Source organism: Branchiostoma belcheri, unplaced genomic scaffold, assembly GCF_001625305.1.
Source record: "Branchiostoma belcheri isolate BF01 breed outbred unplaced genomic scaffold, Haploidv18h27 scaffold85, whole genome shotgun sequence".
Lineage (NCBI taxonomy): Eukaryota > Metazoa > Chordata > Leptocardii > Amphioxiformes > Branchiostomatidae > Branchiostoma > Branchiostoma belcheri.
The window spans coordinates 465,202-481,195 of NW_017804520.1; the positions used below are offsets into that span (position 1 = coordinate 465,202).

General features: G+C 39.5%; 3 protein-coding genes across 6 annotated transcripts in view; all 3 read right to left on the reverse strand.

The window, feature by feature from the left end:
* Positions 1-3,192, reverse strand: part of LOC109487001 — a 14,303-nt gene extending 11,111 nt beyond the window's left edge. The window contains exons 1-2 of the mRNA XM_019790916.1: positions 2,968-3,192; positions 120-361 (exon numbers count right to left, since the gene is read on the reverse strand). Of these exons, the coding sequence (XP_019646475.1) occupies positions 120-339 (220 nt within the window). The 5' untranslated portion in view covers positions 340-361; positions 2,968-3,192. The remainder of the gene's footprint in view (positions 1-119; positions 362-2,967) is intronic.
* Positions 3,193-3,667: 475 nt separating this feature from the next.
* LOC109487041 (alpha-N-acetylneuraminide alpha-2,8-sialyltransferase-like) lies at positions 3,668-8,467 on the reverse strand. Of its 4 annotated transcripts, none has more exons than XM_019790982.1 (9): positions 8,032-8,467; positions 7,038-7,255; positions 6,655-6,777; positions 6,308-6,451; positions 5,946-6,090; positions 5,460-5,572; positions 4,985-5,077; positions 4,425-4,675; positions 3,668-4,036 (listed from the first exon to the last, which is right to left on the reverse strand). In XM_019790982.1, exons 2-9 carry the CDS (start codon positions 7,229-7,231, stop codon positions 3,819-3,821), a joined length of 1,281 nt encoding a protein of 426 aa, XP_019646541.1. In that variant the 5' UTR covers positions 7,232-7,255; positions 8,032-8,467; the 3' UTR covers positions 3,668-3,818. The 4 variants fall into 4 exon arrangements, with proteins under 4 accessions (XP_019646541.1, XP_019646542.1, XP_019646545.1 ...); XM_019790983.1 differs by having other exon boundaries at positions 8,028-8,467; XM_019790986.1 differs by lacking the exon at positions 4,985-5,077.
* Positions 8,468-8,963: 496 nt separating this feature from the next.
* Positions 8,964-15,719, reverse strand: LOC109487059 (kinetochore-associated protein MTW1-like). The gene is made up of 10 exons (XM_019791011.1): positions 15,649-15,719; positions 15,476-15,562; positions 13,908-13,975; positions 13,381-13,413; positions 12,850-12,912; positions 12,457-12,516; positions 11,966-12,046; positions 11,365-11,485; positions 10,640-10,746; positions 8,964-9,663 (listed from the first exon to the last, which is right to left on the reverse strand). The coding sequence occupies exons 1-10, from the start codon at positions 15,677-15,679 to the stop codon at positions 9,619-9,621; spliced, it is 696 nt and encodes a 231-aa protein (XP_019646570.1). The 5' UTR covers positions 15,680-15,719; the 3' UTR covers positions 8,964-9,618.
* Positions 15,720-15,994: the final 275 nt, after the last annotated feature.

Genomic DNA, 15,994 nt, shown 5'->3' on the forward strand with positions numbered 1-15,994 from the left:
GGATCTTCTCTGGTATACTATCCCTTTATTTCGGCCAATTTCTACTATTTTTCCAGCGATCTGCTGTGCCTGGTAGAGGCTATAAAACTACCTAATGAAACCTCAGAATGTGTCCTTACAGCAGATCAGCATCATCCCCACCAGTGTGGAGTTGATGAAGGCCGTGTCTCCCGCGCCCTCGTCAAACACTTCCCGGAACACGGCGTAGAACACGCCAAACGACTTGATGGACCCGATCACCACCACATGGACCAGGAAACTGCTGAACACCACCATCCAGCCCCAACCGCCATCTGGAGGCTGGTCCAGGTACTGCACCTTTCTGCTTCTGCCAATCATGTCTCAAAGATACCAGCTAGCCCTGTAGACAAAAAAAAAACATTCACTTTGAATTACATCCAGGTATTAAATGTGATACATATAAAGAAAGTGTTACTCTGGAAACTAGAAAGATTTTCAGTTGCTCGAGTTACTCTCTCCTTGTGTGTTTAATCAAAGAATCAACAAGGAGAAGTCGTAGACATCATCCCTCCATGAAATAGCTTGTTATTTTGTAATCTTTTGGTGTATTTCAATAGAGATATTATGAGTCAAACTGTTATAGAGTTTGCGAATATACTACTGGGGATGGTACCCAGGCTACATTTGCCTGTACATGTAGGTCAATGACCAGACAAATGACCTGCAGACCAGACAAACAAGATTTATTTTCCTGCAGACTCTATAGGCGTAAAAATAGATAGGGCTGCCTGGGTCTGACCTGCCAGCTGGAGGTATAAACAAAAACACTCTGTCCCAACTTTTGGGTCAAACAGACCATCCTATTATGAAGTAGGGGTGAAAAAGTGAAAATCCTTTTAAATCAAGCAATAAAAATATGCGACAACCTGCTAATGCACTCCAAAACACAAAGAGACTCAACAACTACCCACATACCAAAAATCATACCAAACCATCCCCTAGATTTTCCAAACATTCAACACAAAAAGTCCAACATTAAACATTTTGTAAATATCAAACGCAAACAGCTAGGGGACCCAAATTTAAACCACTAAACCATGGTAATAACAACTACATGCTACCTTAATATCGCACAAACAGTCCATAACGCGAAAACAACAGAATAAAAAAATTAAACTGCAGTACCAAGGTCAATCACCAGGGGCTCAAAGTCAACCTACACAATCTCCAAGGCCCCATCCATCAATCTGCCAAATATCGTACAGTTCCTTCTCACCGATCTTCAGATATCAGACCAAACATGAAACGGAGTAAAAACAGTACCCCCATTTTCATGGAGGGTAATCAATCATCTTTAATTAGACTGCATACCCTATTTTCAATTCACCTTCAACAGGAGTATACCTTGTCGCCTCTAATTAAAATATGTGAGGTGGTCTCAATGACAATTTATGCTACATTCAGGACGACCAGTACAATACCTACATGTAACATACAAATTCAGGAAAGCTATTGTGCAATTTTGGATCATCTCACTATTAATTTCCGTCAATGATAAGCCACTAGAATATACAGATGACGCATGTATTCTCGGCCTATGGCTATCCCACAATTTGAAATGGGACAAGCACGTTGAATCCATTATAAGCAAAGCTAGTTCCCGACTCTTCCTACTAAAGAAATTGAAACGTTTTGGGCTCCCTTCAAATGACCTAATCGATTTTTACCAAATGTATATACGCCCCATTCTTGAATATGCAGCACCCATCTGGACCTCTGGCATTACGGCCCTACAAACCAGGAAGATTGAACGCATTCAGAAACGTGCATTACGGATAACCCTTGGTCCTGAGTACACATGCTATAACGACGCCTTATCCAACCTAGGTCTCCCCTCCCTTGAAAAGAGGAGGGAGGACCTAAGTTTGAAATTTGCCAGATCCCTTTTTAACTCTCCCTTTAGACCCTGGCTCCCACAATGCCGAGAGACGATCCACGTTAGAAAATGTAAACAGTTTAACCAGCTCCTTGCCCCCCTCCCGAGAACAAATCGATACAAAAATAGCCCGATCCCCTATCTTACAAGTCTATTAAACAAATATGGCACATAGTAAATCTCCCATGACCGGCCCACCCAAGATCAGTTATCACGTAACATACTATAAAATTAATAATTTTTACACTGATGATGTTGATATTGTAAATATTGTTAAGTTCATTTTACTCGCTTAATATTTAGTTGTCTACATGTTAAATACTCACTTGTCTAGTTGTGTATTTGTTAACTGTCCAATATTTGTATCTCTGTTTTTAAACTAGCATATAATTCAGCACTACTTATTAGTTGCGCTGCAACATGCTAGCGATTGTACTCTTTTATCTTCGATCAATCAATAAACAATTATTATTATTATTAACATTAACCAAGTATTTAACCTGCTTTCCCTGATAGGGACTGCAGTAACAGGAGGTCAAGGGTCAACACATTCAAAAGATCCTCTATTTACAGATATGTATTCGATATTCCAGAGTCTGCCAACTATACATTACAAAATATAACTTATCACATTATGATTCTACGGTACATAATCAGAGATTCTACATAACGATTTTAATTAACGTCCTTGATATATTCTCTTCTCTTCTCTTCTATTCTATTCTAGTAGAATAGTTTCTTGAGTGAGGTGGAATCACCCATACAAAATACAACGTTCACGTTGAAACGTTTGGAGCTCACTAAACTGTCTCTGAAAAGGTCATGTATTAGAAATAAGGGGTATGACTCGACAAAGATTACTCTTAATAGAATTGTCTTAAATATGAAACATATTGTAAACCATAATTTACGTTATATACTTCTGTCAAACGCCTGCCGAAAATCAACACAGTATATGATAACGGATACTACAAACCTGAATACCGTTGGTAAACGGTCTAGTATATCCACTGTACAAATGTCTGAATGCAATAGTTCAATCGAAAGTTTCGCAGTGCAATAATATTTACCTGAAAACTGGAACTGACGGTCGCTACTTCCGCCTTCTGCCAGGTTCTTGGAAGTCTTTACGCCATTTTCGAGCGCGTAGTTTCAACTTTAGAAGGTTTAGATTCACAACACCAGGCAAGATGAACTTAAAGAAGCTGTAGGCTCCCAGCACCCAGAACACTGTGACTGACAACAAGGAAGACGCGTGATCGTGGCGCAGTCGGTGACCTGTAGATGACCTCAACTTTCCCAGCTGACGAAACAAATAATAGGCTAGCAGCGCCGCCTGGCGGATATAATGTCATTGCACCTCGTCCGACAACTTTCGATGCCGAATGACTTGGAAGCTACCTGGCGATGTGTAATTATTCGCCTGAGCATAACTGGTGTTACCAGTAACAAAGGTAACGTAGGATTTTGTGTGTGAGAAAAATTCCTATCACGTCTGCGCTATGTGAGGTTTTTGTACTGAAATCGTGCCTTTCGCTAGGTACAATATAGGCCGCCTGTCGTGTATTCGATCGAATCGAGACAAAAATAACGGAGAACCTATCAAGTCAATAACCTTATAAAATTAGTCAAGAACTTCGGTACGTGTATTTTATGCACTATACCCCTATCTATTCATTGAACACCGGTACCAAACACATTGCCAATAGACTGAGTTTTATTGTACACTTGCAAATGTAAAAAAGATTGTTTATTAGTACTAGTGTTCATAGATAAGTTTTAAAACGTAGATAAATCAGCAGATAGGCAACGTTTAGATAACATTAGAGACTAGATGGCCAAAATGCCATAGATAATTTAGAACAAAGTTCAACTGTCTACTGCTAGTACTAGTATGTATTAAATCATTGACAATGTCCACTTATTGACATGGGTGGGTTGTCAGACGGACAACTCCAGTGTTGTGTAGTAACTGTAGTTGTCTGAACTCATCCGGTATGCTGTGAGCTTCTTTAGGGAGGGCATTGTCATAGTAGTGCTCAGTCAGGCGTCTGTTGTTTCTGTCCGCGTGGAAGGGCCAGAAGCCGTACAAGCGCACCTCCTCACACATCTGTGTGGCCAAACTCACAAGCAGCAGTCCTAACGAATCATTAAGGTAGAAAGGGAAGTACGTGTTTAATAGAGCGAGATACGTAGACATGGATGTCACGAAAAATGAAACTATATTAGAGAAACCTAGAAAGGTAGCATTTGCAAAGCAAATGCATAATGTTTACCTCCCCATGTGGTCTGCTCTGTTGATTCTTACTCAAACACATTCATATATACGGTCAGACAGGAGTCTAAATCCCTCCTGCTATAAAATTGCAACATGATGTAACCCAACACTAGTTACTATGGTGACAGACGTCTGGCTCAGGTCATTGACCTTATTTGTTTGGAGAAGAAGAGGAAACAGAGCAAAAACAATGCTTTCCTTCGGTAGACATAAATACGTGATATAGTATAAGTAATAGGATATGTCTACCTGTGGACGACCTCCGAGCCTCTACGCCATTCTTTGTCCAGAATGTTGTAATGGACCCTGTCACGAGTGGATATGGGAAGATAACCTGGTTAGGGACGCCGGTTCCGAGCAGAGCTCGCTGTACGTTGACGGCGCTTCTGGCGTGACGTTGGGAGAGAAAGGCCCAGATCCACAGATAGCTGTCTCCGTACGCTGATAGGTCATGCAGTAAGGCTTTAACGTCTATTTCTCTTCTTGTGTCTGTCTCGTATCTACATGAAGTTAAATAAAAGAGGATAAACCGTGTTCAAGTTATTCAGCTTTCAAAATTATATATAAGACCTCATTGTCTTGTATCATAAAGACGATTACACATGAAAGGTATCTCCAGAAGGACATATAGTCCTCATTCCCACTAGGGTAAAATTGTCTGGATCGAGCCAAATTGATTCGGTTTGATCCGGCTCCGAGCCGGATCGAAGCCGGATCAAACGGAATCAATTCGGCTCGATCCGGACAATTTTATCCTGGTGGGAAGAAGGCCATACTGACGAATGTTCTGACCTTAAACATAAAAGTACCTGTATTTGATCATGGAGGGGTTCATGGTGATCAGATTGGTTTTGTTTCCAATGTCTTCCATATATGTATCGCCCATTGGAGCCATGTTGAACCTGTGTGTTATGCGCAAAAAAAAAGAATATTATACGCTAGTTATCACTTTTAGTAGTTGCATTATAAAGAAGGTATACAGATCTATTAGGCGTCTTCAGATCAACCAGTACTTAATTATGTTTACCGAAGAAAAACATTGTTTTTACTCAGTTTCTTCTCTAAACAAATAAGGTCATTGACTTGATTAAGACTTCTATTACCATGGTAACAAGTGTTGGGTTACAATTTTATAGCAGGGGGATTTAGACTCCTGTCACCATATATATGAATGTGTTTGAGTAAGAATTAACAGAGCAGACCATGCGAAGGTAAACATTATGAATTTGCTTTGCAAATGTTACCTTTCTAGTTTGTACATGTTATTGATATCAGATGCCTAACCTGAACACAAACTCAGAGGCGTCTATCTTTTTTCCACAGCCGCTTCCCTTCAGTATTCCACCGTTTCCCACCACACTGCACGTACTGAAGTGTTTGTTCTTAAACGGGCTTTCCTGTGTAGAAAAGATGTAGTTCAAGAACTTGAAAACTTACTTGCGTCGGTATGTAACATGTTGCGAACGAGTGCATACGAGTAATTGAATAATTTCTGTAGTGAGAGCTTATTCAGGGCTTAAGCAGAAGTTTGGGTTTTGGCTTATTTTTGGCGTGTTTTTAGGCATTTTTTGCACTCGTATTTTTTCCGCCAACCAAACAAGATTCAAACGTATGGTATTGAAACAGTATTACCCTTAAGAGGGTAGGCTTAAGAGAGACTAAAGGCCTTCCTGTAAAAATGCTAAGTGCCGCTGTATAATAAACTTATCCACGAAGATTAGACACAAATTCCTTGAACTGAAGATTGCCTTGACAGAATGAAGAACCTACTGTAGGAAATCCCTTCAAGACTTCGGTTGGCACGTCGATTTTCACTGGTTTTGCACCATCCGTCGTTAAGCCGTACTTCTCAACCATCTCTTGTGTGACGAGAAAATCCCCGTTCGCAAAGCGACTGTCCCCTACCACTCTTTTTCTGTGAAGTAAAAAGAAATAGTTGTCATTGCCTTCGTCAGAAGGCTATGAAATCACTTTTCTGTAGAGTGGGAGACTATGCGGCATAACTCTTGAAGGCATGGTTAGATGTTCATGTTTTTTAGCAGGCAGGTTACCGTTGGGGAGACCAAGGTCAAGTTCAAAAATTGACCTCTACGTCACTGATGTAGATGTAGTATCTTGAATATGATTCTTACCGAAACATGTCCGCAGCTGTTTTGTTATAGACCCATCCAGGTGCTTCCGTCGGTACAGACTGCACAGCTGCCTGGTCGGCAAGGAACTTCTCCTTAGCAACTGATTCCTCCGGTATGTACTGAGCCATGAACTTCTGGAATCGACTTGGGAAACAAACGAACATTAATACCAGTATCATATACATTCATACCGGTTCATACCGTTTACAAATCAATTCTAACCCATAATCATTCGTATTTGATGAACTTTACATAGTGGCACAGTTTATGTTATGCTATGTCATGTGATCTTATGTTATGTCATGTCATGTTAGGTTAGGTTGTTATGTTATTTTACATCTGCGCACCTTGTTTCTGTAGCTTTCGCCTTTCCTGGTGAATTTGTCAGTCCTCCCGAAGGACCAATAACGCTGCCGAGCCCTTCATTGTGGTCATATGCATGCTCTGCTTCATCAAGCTCGATAGGAGAGCTAGAAAACGACATTTTATTTACAGAAACAGTTTTTATCTACAATGTATCATCTATGAAGCATAGTTCAGTATACTGAACACCGCGGTACACACTAGAAACCAACTTTGATAAATTCTACCATCGTCATCAGTCAGATATCGTGACTTTGATTCCTTATCTTGAAATTAAAAAAAAAACCTCCAGGACACTTAACGTTAATCGTGAAGGGTTTTTTTTTACATTCACAAGCAAAACATGATGCCACTGGTTCCTGTGTACCTTGTTTCCCGATCCTCAGTTATCGGTTCTTCCACTGATGAGGCTGTCAATGCTTCAGATCTCGGTGTACTCAGATAAACTCGGTTTTCCAGTGTTTTGTAGCCAGGAATCACATGTTCCGATGTGTAATACAGCAGGAAAAGACCTGCTAGTGAGAATAACAGCAGGGCGCAATCTCGACGTCGTCTGGTCATGTTGTTTCGTCACCAGTGAAGGGACTGTACATGTAAATCATTACAAATGATAAACCGTATAAAATAAACATTCCTAATCTAGGACTATGAAACAGGCCAGTGGACGAAATATATGGACAGGAAAACTTTTAGCTTTATCAACAGCGCGAGCTTTAATAGAAACCAGTTTGGTCAGTTCAGACTCAGAGTGAAGACGTCACGCTTGTCATGACGTCGCCTACCAACCCCCCTCCCCTATCGGTGTCCTTTCCCGCACCTTAAGGGTTGTCTTTCAGTAAATATTTGAAGGGAACATCGTAACAATCTCAGTATGTCTTGTTCTCACGACGCACGAGCAACTTTTGGTGAGATATCATCATATTTTCTCTCCCCACAATGCCTTGGGATGACCCCCTCTAAACCAGATATCCCAACCCTGAGGGCATTTACAGATCTAAATATCTAGTAGGGTGGTATAGTTTTGTTGTCACAAACAGCTGTAGACTTAGACCCGCCAGAAACAAAACATGCTATTAATATTATTTCACATTGTGGCATAGCGGCAGAGTGCGCGACTCGGAACTAAGAGTCCCGGGTTCGAGTCCTGACATGCCACCGATCTTGTGCCCTTGGGAAAGGCACGACTTTCCTCACTTAGCTCAGGTGTAAATGAGTATTGTCCTGTCATGTATTTGTCCCCTGTGTTGGTGGCGGCATTAATATAAGTTGAAGAAACTTGCAATTTAATGTTGAGTGTGTCGTCACCACGTCTGGTGATTAAATGTTGGAATAAAAAAAAAACAGTAGTCATACGTACGTACGTATAGTCTCCTGTTGTCTGGCTTGTACAGACGAGTTGATCTTCCCATGTACATGTACTGTTGTAAACTGCTCAGCTATGACAGTATGAACAGTACACCGTGTGGTCGACTACTAGACGCTGTTCACAACCTTGAAACGGACGTCCAAACATCATGCTTACTATTGAGTTCCAGGCAAACTGTAGAAACTCAGCCTTTGTTGCTGGTAAGATAGTTACATTGTACTTATCCTCAGGGCATTGCCAGTTCCCATAGTTACCAGTGCCCACATCAAATGTTGTTGGACAAGATCAACTTTAAGCAGATGTTAAGGGTCGGGCTTAGTGTTTCAGGCCTGCTTTGTAACATTTTTTATGCCTTTCTATTATTGTATTTTTCCTAATTGTTACAGTTTTTCAATTTATCACCGTATTTTAAGTGTAGGTGTCATTGAAACGTTAACCAATCTGGTATCTGGTAGGCCCTCGCTCACCGTCGACCTTCTTGAAAAGCTGTCATATGTACCGAACAAGCTTTCGAGTTTACATAAGGCTTACTACTACTACTACTACTACATGTTGACTTTGTGGATCCTATGATACCATTTGGGTCTATCACTGCAAGTCTGTTTCTCTTTCTAGTCCCTTGTCCACCATTTTCCTCCACAAAAATTTGAACAAAGGAATTGAATTGGGAGTGCAAGTGGACTAAGTGGCCTGACCTCTGAAATAATGATTTTCATCGAGGACATTCCCTATTTGTAATGCCCATGGTCACACTGGCTTTTGTGGATGACATCTTATAGACACCTCAATGTGGCTTTTTGTGGCCCTTTCAAGAGACAAATCCTTCACAAAACTATAGAAAGTACCTTGTTATTGAGGAAACAGGTCAGCTCTTAGAGAGTGTCTCTTTGAATCAATTATGACCTGACTTCTCTGTACGCAGTCCACACATCTTTAATACATGGAAATTCATGCGCAAGTCAAACCAGGCACCTTACTATAAACTTCATACTTTTTCTACAATGTTTTAAGCATTTGTATACATCTTTTGTCCTTGTTTATGCTCCCAGATTCAATATCAGACCCACAACAGCAAACAAACATAAAATGGCTCTATGCTAGTAAAAGTTATATCCATAAAATAATGAAGCGGACAAGAGTCACACAAAAATTTTGGTCACAGTATGGTCACTGAGTGATCATAATCTATATCTAAAAGGTAACCTAGGAAAGAAATGCTATAAAGTTTTGCATTCTTCTACATGTAGTATACATGTACATACACCTCTAAGCAATACATGTTGTGATTTCCAAAAATGAATACAACAGGACACTAAGATACAATATCAGGTCCCAAAATATCAAACATACAGGTTAGTACTGGTAAAATTGGAGTTTTGCAGGTACTTTTAGTGGTCCATGTACTTATTTATCCCCACACTTGCCTTACACAGTTACTGGTAATGTTCTACAACAGACGTAAGGCTCAAGATGCTAGCATACATTCAACATCTCTGCATGGTTTGTCTTACAACAGATACAATATACAATAGCTTAGGTAACAGGTATGGAATGTCCTCTAGAGTCTTCTTGAGACTTTGGTTCAGGAAATCCTAGTTATTTTCTCCTGCAGGTCTGTCAGTTGTTCCTGTGGAACAAACAACACCTATGAGGTTATCATGAACATACCAGGACATGTACAAGGAACTGTCGTATTTGCTTGAACATGTTATAACTAGTGCTGCGTACCGCTTCACTGGACTTGGATCCGGACTTGTAAGAATGTTTAGGTTCAAGTCCAAAAAAACCTAAAAGTCAAGAACCGAGTCCGGACTTATTACCATAAAAGACCTATGCCATGGGTTTAGGTCCGGACTTACGAGTCCGGAACTGAACCTAAACCTCTGGACTTGAATCCGGACCTGAACCTAAATGTGGGTTTAGGTATGTAGCACTAGTTATAACTATTGGTCAACTGTCACAAGAATACTTCTAAGGCATACATCTATAAGAAAAAAAGGAGATATTTTGGGATGTGCTCTTTTTGCCCAACTTCACATAATTCACAACTATAGCAGATCTGATGTAAAGATTCAAGATGAAACTGTAAACATTACCGTACTCACTAAAACCTGCGAGTTACAATGGTCAACTAATTAAACTAATTATAGATATAGCAGCCTAACCTCTATAGCACATGCTGGTATTCTAAGGTAAGGTTGTAGAAAACAAGACCGATCAGAACAAGATAGCAACCAGTAGAAATCAGTACAAACTTCGCCAAACAAACAGATAAAAAAGTTTGCCACCCTGCCAGCTATAGAGCCCAACACAGTCAAACAAATCTCCAGCAACAATGAAGTTTTTATGCAGAAGAAAGACTGATATAAAAGAATCTGCCTACTGTACATGTCTGCTACTCTCACCAGAAAAATTTTGTAAATAGGTTACCTGATATCCCTTTACATCTTATTCCTGATATGACTTTTAGAATTGTATTTTATCATGTATTATGAATTTTATACTTGGATTTTAAAGGCGATCTGTAAGCAATGATGCAATTCAGGTGTTGATTTTATATTGTACCTGCTATGTCATTGGTAATAAAATCTGAATCTGCCTACCTGTGTGTGTTCTGTGTCCCCACCATGTGCCATGATAGACGTCAGCATGTCCACCAATGACGTCACTTTACTGCTCCGAAACACGATAGCTTCTTTCAGCTCATGCACTGGAAAAAAAGACAATCATTGCAGAATGTAGTTTAATCATCTACCTACCAAGACCTACTTTACTTTGTAACATAATATTGGTACAAAATGTTGCAGAATTCATTGAGGACAGCCATAAGCTATATCAAAATGGGATCCTAAATACAAACTTTGGCTGGTGAAGTATTGTGGATGTTATCAAAATCTATCCAGCTTAGTAGATTGTAATACATAAGAAAACTACTGATGAAAAGTACTGGCTGCTTCTTGTAATGTCTGATAGTTTGACTTTGAGTAACAGTTTTCTTGTGTATCTCATTACCTGGATGTCTAACCTTCACCGACATAGTTCATTGTAATGTTCTACCCCACTCTCTCCACTCTCTCTCTCTCTCACTATCCAGTTTAACGTCTTTTTTCCCCGAAACTGGGAGCTAGACGTGCTTGCATCAAGTACAAGTCTTTTCTTTTTGAAGCAAGATTTTCTTTACATTTTTCCTGGATGTCTGATATTTATTGAGCATTAATTAAGTGTACATTTACTGTGAGTTAACAAATACAAAGGACCACAACAAGAGTGCGACATTAGCTACTGTACAACAGTTTAGAATGCCATGAGTGCGAGGCCCCCTGCCTACCACCAGCATCACTGCAGGTCCTCTCTATCTCAGCCACCTGCACCAGCAGCCGCTCCAGCTGCAGCTGCACCTTCCCAAGATCCTCCAGCTCCTGCTTCAGACAGGTGTTCACATACACTGTCTGCCGACAGGTCAAACAATTCCCAAATTTTTAACAGGATCTTTTGGTAATACATAGTGGTAGTATTTACTAGACATAAATACATGTGTCTACTTGTAGACAGATTAAAGTTCTTTAATTTTCTGTTTTGTACAGTATAATCAAAAGAAGACAGCAGTTAAGGAAGGAATAAAAAGTACAAAGAAGACCAAAAAATTGATAAAAATTTTTCGATAGGTTTCCAAATTTACAACTTATCAGGTGTTTGATATTCTTCTAGCAGCACTTTGTTAGGAAATGTACTCAGATGATCCAATCCCTGATTAGGAAAAATGCTACCATGGTGGAGGTTCACACTCATGATTCTTGTTGACTCTGAAAAGTCAGAACTCAATATCCATTTTCCAGTGATATCCAATTATCGGTAATTATTGTCACGTAAGCAGAATGATTTTTCTAGATGAAGAGTAAAGAAAGGAATTGTCAGCTTTTTTTACTCACATTTCTTATTTTCTGTCTGAGAACATCCAGCTCCTCATCTAGCTGTGCCTCCTCCTCTGGAGTGTACTGTTCCATCTGAACCTGGTTTAACAACAGGACAAACCATTCAACCATGTACCAAGGGGTGCTTGATGTGTCTTGTATATGCCATATTAGTTACATTAACACCCAGACCTTGTGATTTTTCAGCATGAACGTATGGATGCAGTCAAAATACAAAACTACGTACCTGCACCAGACAGATTACACCTTCACATGAAGTATGCATCAAATTAGAATCAGTGTTAAGCACCAGTAAGTTGTAACCATTCCAATTCTTTGCTAGGCATTTCACAGGTGGTAACAGTACGAAATCCACATACATGTACACATAGACCTACCCAGGACACAGACTAGTGCAGGTAGACGTACCTTCACAGCTCAACATTTCTCAGATACAAGAAGCATATGACCCTGGTACGTGTTTTACTGAGTTGTTTTGCTGTACATACCTTGTCCTCTGGTAACAGCACATAGTTAGGTAGGTGGAACAGGTTGGACAGAAGGTATAACTGGAAGGAAGAAGATACTCAATGTCATTGTGTGACTGTAAGCTAGAATTTTTGTTATTTTGCAGCCACACGCTAGATAGATTGAATATCACACTACAAAGTCTACAGTTTAAAAAGAAAACTTGAATTGTTTGTGGTAGTTTTATGCTTGTGGTGGTTTTATTTTTGGAGTGACATATCTTCTGCAAAATGTTTATGATGCATGACTATTAGAAAATTGTTTCTACCACAAAAACTTCAATTTTCCACCATCCACAAAATCAGTTCCCTGTGAAAATTACTTGTATCATACAAGCCTAATGTATTATGAACAGCCTCTGAAAACTAAGTTACCTCCAACTTGTCAAAAGCTTTCTTAAATGCCTGGAGAAATTTCAGAATGACTTCTTGTGTACCCTGTGAAAAGAAGAAGGTATTAGTAACTAGAGAAGTAACATTTGCAAAGCAAATGCATAATGTTTACCTTCGGACATGGTCTGCCCTGTTAATTTTTACTCAAACATATTCACATACATGTACTACTAGTATATGGTGACAGGAGCAGAGCAGACCATGAAGTTTGCAACATTATGTAACCCAACACCAGTCACCATGGTGACAGACATCAACAAATCATGTCATTGGCCAGGTGAGAGGTTAGTGTTTGGAGAAGAAGAAGAGGAAATTGAGTAAAAACAATATGTTTTCCTTCGGTAAACATAATAATCACTCTATGCCCCTTAGACAAATAAAAGACCAAAACAGTATTTAGATATCATTTCTTCACCTGGATACTCTCTCAAGCAGTGACAGCAGAAGATAAAAATATGATTTGATATTGATAAAAAATCATAGAAGTAATCTTGTCATTACTGTGATACTTACAGCCTTGACTTCCTCTTTTGGGACGTCCCTGTTCTGTAATTCAAACGGTGCAACAGTCAGTTTCTGGACCTTCTGTCAAGACTTCATTCATTGAACATGTATAACACTATATGAATAACAATATGAATTTGTATCAACAGAGGGATAAACATACAAGTAGAGGTAATTTTATAATTTGTTCATATGATGTTTTGCCAAAGTAGACAAGCAGGAACATAAAAAAGGGCAATAGAGATGTTTATGTTTATCTACATCATTGACATCATGGCTGAGAAATATGACAGTAACAAATCAGATTTAGTAACAACAAGCAGATTTTTGCGATAATCCCTGACTTGATGTTTATCTGATCATACATTTCTGTTTTCCTTAGCCTGGGTGGCTCACTCTAACACAATGTCTAGGTAGACATTGCTTTCTGATGAAGACCAAAAAGACATCACACACATTACAGCAAAATATAATGTTATTCATGTACAAAGACAAAACAAGTTTTAAAAGCAAAAAAAAAAAAATTGTTGTCTGACCCTAGACACCAAGTAGTGCTCAGCAGCGTCCATGGTGTCATACAGGTTGTCCACCATCACATTAAATACTGGAACAACACATTAAAACATTGTCAACAACTTGTTGAACAAGTCATAAATTTCATATAATATTACAAGTAGGGGTGCATACCGGTTCACTGGACTTGGATCCGGACTTGTAAGAATGTTTAGGTTCAAGTCCAAAAAAACCTAAAAGTCAAGAACCGAGTCCGGACTTATTACCATAAAAGACCATTTCACGCAACCCCTTTCTTTCCAAACCACCTAAAACCTTCCGTAGATTGCAAAATCTTTGCTGCAAAATGAAGAAAACATTGCCATCGGGCATCGTCAAGTACCGGCTTCCATGTTATGTGGCCAAATTTTAACCCAGACAACCCAGCAAGGTTGCCAACAATGCAATTTTGTATATGCCATGGGTTTAGGTCCGGACTTACAAGTCCGGAACTGAACCTAAACCTCTGGACTTGAATCCGGACCTGAACCTAAAATTGGGTTTAGGTATGCACCACTAATTACAAGTCAGGCCTAGGAAAAAATCTGTTGCTTTCCTGTTTCCCGAACCTAGACATTTTTGGGGGGTGAACCCCAGCAAGGGACAATTTTTCGAGCTGATCAACCTTTTCTAGCTCCATGATCTGGCACCTGAGTGATAAAACATTGTACAATTGTTTTTTTAACATTGACATTGAAAAGACCAATGTCCTCGTGCAATTTTTTTACTTTGTTAAACTGTATTGTATATGTATATACTAGTAAGTTGGACCCAAATCTAGATCACTGAAGAAAAAAGATAATCCTACCGACCGTAATTTTTTTCAGGACTGAAACAGAAAATACAACATCTTTTTCCTAGGCCTCATACATTTTATGTGCAAGTTTTTATATAAAAAAAATTTAGTAGGACAAAACATGGGTTTTATTCAATGAAAGCAAAGAAAAATATCAGTTATGTCAGCTGGATTATGTTGTAAATTACATGTGTATATTCCACAAATATATCTTCATGTTGTAATTTCTTCAGAAGGTCCCGGTATATTATTTTCCCAGCGTGCTTTGTGACTAAGCATGACATAAATTATAATAAAAATGGCTGCCGTGAGTGACAGCTGTCTCCCACGGTCCAACTCGCCCAAGACTTCTACAGCGCCAATTTTGAAGGAACAGGTGAGAAGTTCCTGTCAGATTTTGTTTGTAGAGCTTTCAGGGTATATTTGAGAAGTGTGTGGGATTTCTGAGCGGTGAAATTTTGTTCATGGGTGAGACAAACAGCGGCGGTAGTTTCAGACCCACTGGCAAATACTGTGCGTCAAAACTGGCGTTTTTCATCAAAAATTATGAACAGGTAAAAAAATAATAATTTGTCGATTGTTGAACGCCATTCCAAACCTAGGCAAAACAGTAAGGCTGTACTGTAAGTGATTAATTTGTTGCTTTGTGTGTTTATGTTTTCGTTGACGAGTTATCTTCTTTAATATAAACCATGACGCCGCGCCGTAAATTGTCAACAAAGTAAATCTTTTTAAGTCGCCCCCCTCCCCACTTACCTCCATCCGCGAACGACTGTGGCGTGAACCCGAAGTACTGGACGGCGTATTCCGCGTGCGCTTCTTCACTCATGTCCCCCGCAACTTCTGCAAATCAACAAATAAGTTTAAAACACCACAGCGATCACGAAGTACGCAAAAAAGGAGATGTTTTTCGATACACTTTCACAAACCTGCAGTTGAAGATGCCGCCATTTTGGTCATATGACATATCCCAGAACTCTCCTTGCGGGATAGTAGACAACACTACTCAGCAGCGTCCTGCAGCGACATTTGTTTGCGTTGCAGCAGGTGGTTCTTTAGTGGCCCAAATGCGAAAAAATATTGACTGGGAGATCACAAATGATGGCTATTATCAATATCATACCAAAAATTACAAGATAATAACTTGACTTCGAATTTTAAGTTTTCTTTTTTAGATAAGAAAGTTTGACATGTGTGTAACATCTGGGTGACTGGTACGATCAAAGTGGCGAAGGTCAATGTTGATTTGAAGTGCAGACATCGCCCCAGCCCGTG

Bases quoted from the DNA above. Each gene is read 5' to 3' on its own strand.
- LOC109487041 (XM_019790982.1), bottom strand. From the start codon at position 7,231: ATGACCAGACGACGTCGAGATTGCGCCCTGCTGTTATTCTCACTAGCA. The intron at 5,573-5,945 runs GTAGGTTCTTCA...TTTTCTACACAG, and splicing joins TCTTGAAGGGATTTCCTACA to GAAAGCCCGTTTAAGAACAA. The intron at 5,078-5,459 runs GTTAGGCATCTG...CATAACACACAG, and splicing joins GCCTCTGAGTTTGTGTTCAG to GTTCAACATGGCTCCAATGG.
- LOC109487059 (XM_019791011.1), bottom strand. From the start codon at position 15,679: ATGACCAAAATGGCGGCATCTTCAACTGCAG. The intron at 15,563-15,648 runs GTTTGTGAAAGT...GTTGATTTGCAG, and splicing joins GGCGGCATCTTCAACTGCAG to AAGTTGCGGGGGACATGAGT. The intron at 9,664-10,639 runs GTAGGCAGATTC...TTTGTTCCACAG, and splicing joins GGGACACAGAACACACACAG to GAACAACTGACAGACCTGCA.